At 44.4% G+C, this 8,719-nt stretch overlaps 1 protein-coding gene across 1 annotated transcript; it reads left to right on the forward strand.

Annotated features, from left to right (window-relative positions):
* The first annotated feature begins 265 nt into the window (after positions 1–265).
* On the forward strand, positions 266–3,379 carry foxi1 (forkhead box I1). Its single transcript, XM_033029959.1, has 2 exons — positions 266–1,026; positions 1,764–3,379. Exons 1-2 carry the CDS (start codon positions 462–464, stop codon positions 2,279–2,281), a joined length of 1,083 nt encoding a protein of 360 aa, XP_032885850.1. The 5' UTR covers positions 266–461; the 3' UTR covers positions 2,282–3,379.
* The last annotated feature ends 5,340 nt before the right edge of the window (positions 3,380–8,719 follow it).

Consider the following 8,719-nt stretch of genomic DNA (forward strand, 5'->3'; position numbering starts at 1 on the left):
AGCTCGCTCGCGCTCGCTCTGCTCCTCTCTCGCTCTCCCCCCCTCTCTGCTCTCTACTATCTACTATCTATCTCTCTCTCTATCTATCTATCTATCTATCTATCTATCTATCTATCTATCTATCTATCTATCTATCTATCTATCTCTCTCCCTCTCTTTCACACGCCCTCTCTTTCTTTTTCTCTCCCTCCACCTTCCCCTTCCCCCAAGCCCTGACCCCCCACCATGAAGCAGTAATCCAGTCAGCTCTGTGAATTTAGCAAACGTACAGAAAATCTGAACCGTCAACAATTTGTCTCAGTGATGTCACACCAATCAACTTGAGCTGGGGTGGAGTTTGTAACAGACACCCTGAGAATGCAGGTGTATAAGTATGAGATGCAAGGTGCAATTGCCTTGACAGCGATTTTGCCGTAAGAGATTCTGCCAGTTGATTAAACCCTCACAGGCCTGAACAGATTATGAGTTCCTACGATCTGCAAACGCAGTCACCCCCTCGCTGTAGCCCTCAGTTCCCCAGCATCGGCCAAGAGCCTCCAGAGATGAACATTTTCTGCGAGAACTTCTTCCACCAACAGAATGCGCAGAGGCCGTCTAACTATGACATTGAGGACTACAGCTCAACTGCAAACCCCTACCTATGGTTAAACGGACCATCCATGAACACCACGTCCTTCCTGTCAGGTTCGAGCGCCAGCCCTTTCATCCCGCAGTCCTATGGGATGCCAAGACAGTTCCTGCCCAACAGTGCTGGCTTGGGAGGATCGGACCTTGGATGGTTATCCATTCCCAATCAGGAAGAGCTGCTGAAGCTGGTGAGACCTCCTTATTCCTACTCAGCCCTGATTGCAATGGCAATCCACGGGGCTCCGGATAAAAGACTGACCCTGAGTCAAATCTACCAGTACGTGGCTGACAATTTCCCCTTCTACAACAAGAGTAAAGCTGGATGGCAGAACTCCATCAGACACAACCTGTCCCTCAACGACTGTTTCAAGAAAGTCCCCAGAGACGAGGATGATCCAGGTAAGTCGACAGTTAATTTTGAGTTTGTTTCACGGGCCTCTTTCTCTCTCTGGGCAACAGTTAAGTCATATAGCCTCCGTGGATTAATGACCACATTTCACCTCATCACCATGCATGTTTTATTGTCAGTGGTCAAAAAATTCATCTAATTTCAAGAAATATTTGGCGATTGGGAGAGTTGATTTTATGAGCATGACTTTCTTTATCTGGCATGACCCAAGGGGTCTTCAAAACCCCAACTGTGCCTGTCAATGCTACACCAATGCGGGTGACTACCCCTTGGTCATGTGTTTTACTTTGAGCAAAGCACCCAGTTAAATTGTGAAGATCCAAAATCAAGACAGAACAAGGGAGGAGGTTACATCAAAAGTCTGCACTGCGCCAATCCTGGACTTTAGGGGGCTGTAAATTAACGGGTAAAGGAAAAATGAGGAGATGTTCAGCTTTGGAATGGGAATGTGGGACATTACTATGAATTTTAATTTCCGATCAGCATGGACATGGATGAAAGGGTTAAGAGACAGAAAGATCTCAATTGAATGATTTGAAAGAGAAAGAGGTTAGAAACTCCTAAAAATGTTACAGATCTAGATCGATGGAGGAAATTTTACAGCTGCCTACATGACTAATGGAGACCCAATGCTAATCTCAGATTAGATTGACAAATTTGTTCATAATGTTGCGCTCTGAGAGGATTTTGTTTCATTTCTTCCCCTTCTTGCCCTCGTCTGTTTCAGGTAAAGGCAATTACTGGACTTTGGACCCGAACTGTGAAAAAATGTTCGACAATGGGAACTTTCGGCGCAAGAGGAAGAGGAAGTCGGATCCCAACTCCAGCGCAGGCAGTATTGGCACGGAAAAGTCTGACGACAGCAGCCAGAAGCCACCTCAAAGCCCAGGCCTTATGGACAGCTCCCCTGCCAGGACAGGGACCACTCCTGAAAAGAAATCTCCGACCCCGATCTCCACTCCCTGCCTCAGCAATTTCATCTCCAGTATGTCCACCTATAATAATCCCATTGGAGGGAGACAGCCTTCTCATGGATTAGTCAGTGACGCTTCCCAGAACATGATGGGATTCAGCTCATACGCACCTTCCAGTAACATCCTGAGCCCGCCTGGGTCGGAGTGGGCCGATCCAGGGCCATCGAATCGCTACGGCTACTCTTCCGTGCTGAACCAGTTTAACAACCACTTCTATAACAGCATCAATGCAAACAGTTTGCTGTTCTCCAGAGAAGGGACAGAGGCATGAAAGGGAGACCTGCTGAATGAAGGATCGACAGTTAAAAAATAAATACTTGTGACAAAAAATATTAATTTGATGCTATGTAGCATATTTATGAGAAAACATTTCAAGGGCATTGTGTTCCAGTATCTTGGGGATAAAAGAAGTTGAATAAGCAGTTAAATTAGACCAAGAGTCTTTAATCTGGGCACATTGACTTCTTCAGAACATGGCGTAGATTTTGAATCAGGCCCTCCTTAATTTGCATGAGTCCCAGATTGCTGAGTTGACAGTTCTTGTTGCCTTGATTTGTTGCCGCTTTCCAAGCCAGATCCCCTCTGAGTCCACAATATACGAGTGGGTCAGACCAGAAAGGGAGAAATAATAACACAATTTGGCATGAATTTCCCAGGTTTGGGAGGTAGATTTCCCTGGCATGAAGGGTTTCCCCTGGGTCTTGGGGTAGAGTTTGGAAACCTTCTTCATTCCACATGAGGCTGCATCCAACAAGTAAGGGTGACCATACAGGGTGGGATTGAATGCAGAAAACTGCACTTGCCAGGATACTCCAACTAAGACTCTACTTTCCTGAACTAGCAAAGGATAAAACATGGCTTTTGGTTTCTGATTGCAATCTAGAAACCACATGTGTGAGCTTTTGTTTAAGGACTGGGAACAGACTTCACTGTGATGACCTTCATGGTTGATTAACTTGCCAATATTCACTCCCCGGGTTTACAATGAGTAAGAAGGGCGGCGAACACTTGTAATAACACAATGCGGGTGATCAGGGCAGGAGAGAGGATAACTGGTAAAGATTGAACAATACAAGTAAACATGCATTTCAATTCTGATGGTGTTAATCTCAGCTCATTATTTAAATGGACTGATTGTAGATAGTGTAATGCTCTGGTGAGTGTTTTAAGCTTTCTTTAACATGTTAAGTTTGTGTGATTGGTAAATGACATTCAGTTGCTATAGATATCTATTAATTGTCCACTGTTTTCAACAAACATCTAATTGCAGTTTGTAATTTGTATTTTTTTTCTTATGTCCAATGTTGTGCTTTGTAAAATATTACCTCAGAGGATAAAGGGATATAACTTACAATAAAACATTTTATAAAGGGGCATTACTTCATTCTCAGGCTTGTTACTATGATTGAAAAAATACATAAATGAACATTTATGAACATTTTTCTCACGAATTTGATGCAAATATTTCTTTGCTCTTGTGAGTAGTTTGTTTAGCTTCAGGCCCACAATTGCAGCATCAAGACCTCTCCATCAATTATAGTCAAGTGTGATTCACAGTTAAGATCCCTCAACTTTATATAGAAAGCTCCCAGGCGAGGTGAGCAAAGTGTAGGAAGGAACTGCAGATGCTGGTTTAAACCGAAGATAGACACAAAATGCTGGAGTAACTCAACGGGGCAGGCAGCATCTCTGGAGAGAAGGAATGGGTGACCATGACGATGAGCAAAGGTTAGGTACAGGAAACAACTCCATTTTTCAGAGCCTTGTCAGGCCCTGCCAAACCAGGGAGTTTTAGAGCCATATTCTTTCAACAATGTCCCATTGAAGGTTTCAGATAGTCACAGAGAGTTGTTGATATCTGGAAAGTAGCGTCAGTGGAATCAGCTACAATAAGTCAAGTCAAGTTTTATTCGTCACTTGTACATAAAGTGCAGTGAAATGAATTTGCCAGCAGCGGTACAATAAAAAAAAGAACACACAATACACAATCAAAAATGAACACAAACATCCACTACAGCATTTATCACTGTGGTGGAAGGCACAAAGTTTGGTCAGTCCTCCTCCATTTTCCCCCGTGGTCGGGCCCACAATCCTCCGCAGTTGCCGCTGCGGGCGTCCAGATGTGCAGACTAGGTAAGTCCAGGTAAGTCCTGAATCGGTGCTTCCCCACCGGAGACCGCGGCTTCAATAACTTAGCTTAAGAGGTGTTTAAACAGATTCTTAAATAGGCATGGTGTGTTGTGCTGCTGCAAATAACAATGTCATTGTTCTGTTATGGGACATATGACAATAAAACGCTCTTGACTATTGATATGTTCCTAAGGCGGGCAAATAGGATAAGAGTAGATGGGCAAAATGATTAGTATGGACGCGGTGGGCCAGAGGGCCTATTCCTATGCTGTACAACTCTAGATTCTATGAGCCAAATGTAAAGCTTCCACTACATTGTAGAGTAGCCCCCCAGCTAATTTTGACCAGTATTAAACACCACTGTATTCAATTCTCCACACATTCCTGTTTTGTGATCATCTTCACTAGGAACTCAATGAGGATGACTTGAACTCATTTAGTAGAAAACATTGAGGTGCCAGCCAGCGAAAGATCCCATACATCCGAGTACTTTTAAATGTAAAATGTGGAAGGGGAGGGATTGTGTCAACTCTTCAGTAACAGAAAAAAATAAACAAGTTGATGAAAGGATAAACCATTGTAAAACATGCAGACGTGACAGGCAATGGAAGGTTTTGAAATAACTATTAACTGGCAGCACATAATAACCTGGGCAGCACGGTGGTGTAACAGTAGAGCTACTGCCTTACGGGGCCAGAGACCTGCGTTCCATCCTGACTATGGGTGCTGTCTGTACGGACTTTGTACGTTCACCCCGTGATCTGTGCGGGCTTTCTCCGATATCTTCGGTTTCTTCCTGCACCCCAAAGATGTACAGGTTTGCAGGTTAATTGACTTGGTGTAAATGGAAAATATTCCCTATTGTGTGTCGGATAGTGTTAGCATGCGGGGATCACTGGTCGATGCGGGCTCAGTGAGCCAAGGTACCTGTTAACGCGTTGTATCTCTAAACTAAACTAAACTAAACTAAACTAAACTAAACTAAACTAAACTAAACTAAACTCAACTAAACTCAACTCAACTAAACTCAACTAAACTAAACTAAACTAAATCTGGTTATTTGATAAGATATATGTTTATCAGGATCACTAAATTCCAGACCACCTTGCAGCATTGCTGCCAATGTGGGCAAGGTACATGGATTTCAGAGTTGAGGAGATAATATCTCCTTTCGTTCTTAAGATGGCATTTGACCAGGAACGGCAAGATATTCACTTACAGTAGCCTGTCATTTACTCCTCTCACAGGTTCTGTTTTCATGAAGCAGTCTCTGCCTGCATACGACAGAAACTGGAGAACATTTAGTCACATCAGATAAATGGCAAGTATCAATCTCACCTCAAAATTGTTAAACAATTGGCAATTTGAGCAAGACAGAGTATAACCACCACACCATGACAGAACCAATCCCTTCACTGAATCCCCTCTCATTAACTATCCGAATATTTTACATTTACACCTATGGGGTGGAGGTCACCATTAATCAAGAGTTTAATGGGGGCAGTCACATACTGCAAGACCATAAGAAATGGAGGTAGGAGCATGTTATGTCATGGTTCTTGTGACTACTCTGCCATTATTTACCATTAATGCTGATCTATCATTGATTGAGTGATTTGAAGATACACCAGTTCTATGGCATTCACTTTCACATCTATTCCTACCACACTAGGGGCAATTTACAGAGGCCAATTAACCTACAAACTCGCATGTCTTTGGGATGTGGGAGGAAGCCGGAGCACCCGATAGAAACTCACAAGGTGTTTCACAGGGAGAACGTGCAAACACCTTACCGACAGTACTCGTGGTTAGGATCAAACCCGGGTCTCTGGAGCTGTGAAACGACAGTTGTACCATCTGCACCATTGTGCTGCACTGATTCCACTGCAATCCATGTCCAGTGCAAGCCATATTCCATGTCCCCATGTCCCTCAATTCTTTGAATCTCTAATAATAATTCATTGTCTTCAATATACTCAGTGGCTAAGCCTGCACTGCCTTCCAGATTAGGGAATTCCAAAGATTCACTGCCCTGTATCTGAAAGAAAGTCTTCTAATCTCTGTCATGAATGTGCATTAGTCACAGAGTCATAGAGTGAAAAAGTGTAGAAACAGGCCCTTCAGCGCAACTTGCCCATACCAGCCAACATGCCCCAGCTGTACTAGCTGCCAGCATTTGGCCCATATCCCTCCAAACTTCTATCCATGTACCTGTCTAATTGCTTCTTAAATGTTGGGATAGTCCCTGCTTCAACTACCTCCTCTGGCAGCTTGTTCCATGGATTCACCACCCTTTGTGTGAAAAAGTTAACCCTCAGATTCCTATTAAGTCTTTTCTCCTTCACCTTAAACCTATGGCCTCTGGTCCTCGATTCACCTAGAGACTCTAAGCGTCTACCCGATCTGTTACTCACTATACCCGATTACTTGTTCTGAGTCAGTCAACCCTGGCTTTCGACATTTCAGGTAGGGAAAGCACGATATCTGCATAATAATAATAATAATAATATATCTTTTATTGTCATTGCACGTCAGTGCAACGAGATTTAGTGTGCATCTACCTGTCAAACATTTTGAGAATTATGTTAATTTCAATGAGATTACTTCTTATTCTTTGAAACTTGACTATAGGCCCAACATGCTTAATTTCAACTTGAACAAACCCCATATCCTAAAGACAATTCAATGAACCTCAGGTGCACCTCCTCAATCATATGTAAGGTGCCAAATCAAACATGCATAATACTCCATGTTTAAGAAAGAACTGCAGATGCTGTAAAAATCGAAGGTAGACAAAAATGCTGAAGAAACTCAGCGGGTGAGGCAGCGTCTATGGAGCGAAGGAATAGGTGACGTTTCAGGTCGAGACCCTTCGTCAGTCTACTTGTCAATCTGAAGAAGGGTCTCGACCCGAAACATCACCTATTCCTTCGCTCCATAGATGCTGCCTTACCCGCTGAGTTTCTCCAGCATTGTTGTCTACCTTACATAATACTCCAGGTGAGAGCTAGCCAGGGCTCAATATGTTACGAATAAGTCAGCTTTGCTCTTGAATTCAATTCCTCTTGCAATAAAAGACAACATATATTTGCCTTCCTAATTGCTTGCTGATATTACATGCAATAATTCATGTACAGGGACATCCTCTGCATGCCAACACCCTTAATTCTCTTCCACCATTTATAAAATACACTATTACTAAAACTCTCATCTTGACCACTTTTGGTCGGCGTTGTAATTAAATTTGTGCAAAAATGATCCCCCATAGCGCTACGATTTTTCGCCACCTTACTCTGCTGAAAGTCAAATAGGTTTTGTTCCAATCGGTGATATAGTACAAAAGTTAAGAAGGTTTAAAAATCGTAAAAACCGCCCCTTCCGAACCCGATGTCAATAACGCAGCGAGGAGAATAAAAAGCTGAAGGGGCAGAGTGTCTTGAACAGCCCACGCAGAGTGTGCAGCCCGCGGGCTGCTTCTGTGGCGACCAGCAGGACCAGCCGGAAGCTGCTGAGTTGAACCGGAAGCCTCTGAGTGAACTGGGATCTGCTGCGTGAGGCCGAAAACTGAAGATGCGGGGTGAGCAGAGTGTGAGCCATCCCCTCCCCACACCTCCCCTTCCTCCTCCCCCCACCCTCACCACCCACCAGTTCCCCTCACCCCCCCTTCCCCTCACCCCCATTTCCGCACACCCCCCTTTCACCACACCCTCACTTCCCCACTCCCCCTTTCCCCACCCCCCTCCTCCACACAACCCCCTTCCTCACACCCCCCCTTTCCACACCCCCCTTTCCCCTTTCCCCCCCCCCCCCCCCCCCCCCCCACTCCCCCTCCTCCATACCCCCTCCACTGAGTGGTGGAACATTGCTTTGGGGGAACGGGTTGCGTTGGGGGAACAGGCGAGTGGTGGAATATTGCATTGGGAATGGGTTGCGTTGGGGGGGGGGGACCAGGCCTCCCGTGTGACTGGGTGCCAACGGGTCCCACTTAGTCTAGTAGTCATTAAAGCATAAAAAGGGTTTTACCTCTTTGCTCTAACTTCTCCATGCTGACTAGGTTGCCTCCTTGAATATTTGCCTGTGTTTGGCCCATATTCCTCTCAATCATTCCTATCCATGTAACAAATGCCTTTTAAATTATGTAATTGTACTTAATCACTTTATCTGGCAGCTCATTCCCCCAGATTAATACCCCCTAATTTTTTGGCTCCCTGCCTTAAGAAAAATACTGCAACCATTCACCATATCAATGCCCCTCATGATTACATATATCTCTAAAAGATCATTTATCAGCCTCCTATGCTCTGGTCTGTCCTTGTAACTGGAGACCTCCAGTCCCAGTAGTGTGCTGTAATTTTTTTTTCTCCCTTTCCAGCTTAATGACATCCTTCTTATAGCTGGGCGACTGGAACCAAATACCATACTCCAAGTGTGGTATCACCACTAGGGTGGCACGGTGGCACAGCTGCTTCCCTACAGCACAAGGGACCTGGGTTTGATTCTTACTACATGTGCCGTTTGTATGGCATTTGTATGTCCATCCTTGACCACGTGGGTTTTCTCCAGGTGTTCCTGTTTCCTC

The sequence above is a fragment of the Amblyraja radiata genome, chromosome 11 (genome assembly GCF_010909765.2).
Source record: "Amblyraja radiata isolate CabotCenter1 chromosome 11, sAmbRad1.1.pri, whole genome shotgun sequence".
Lineage (NCBI taxonomy): Eukaryota > Metazoa > Chordata > Chondrichthyes > Rajiformes > Rajidae > Amblyraja > Amblyraja radiata.

Excerpts from the sequence above, each read along its gene's own strand:
- foxi1 (XM_033029959.1), top strand. The coding sequence starts at position 462 with ATGAGTTCCTACGATCTGCAAACGCAGTCACCCCCTCGCTGTAGCCCT. Across the intron at positions 1,027-1,763 it reads CAGAGACGAGGATGATCCAG|GTAAAGGCAATTACTGGACT; the intron begins GTAAGTCGACAG and ends CGTCTGTTTCAG.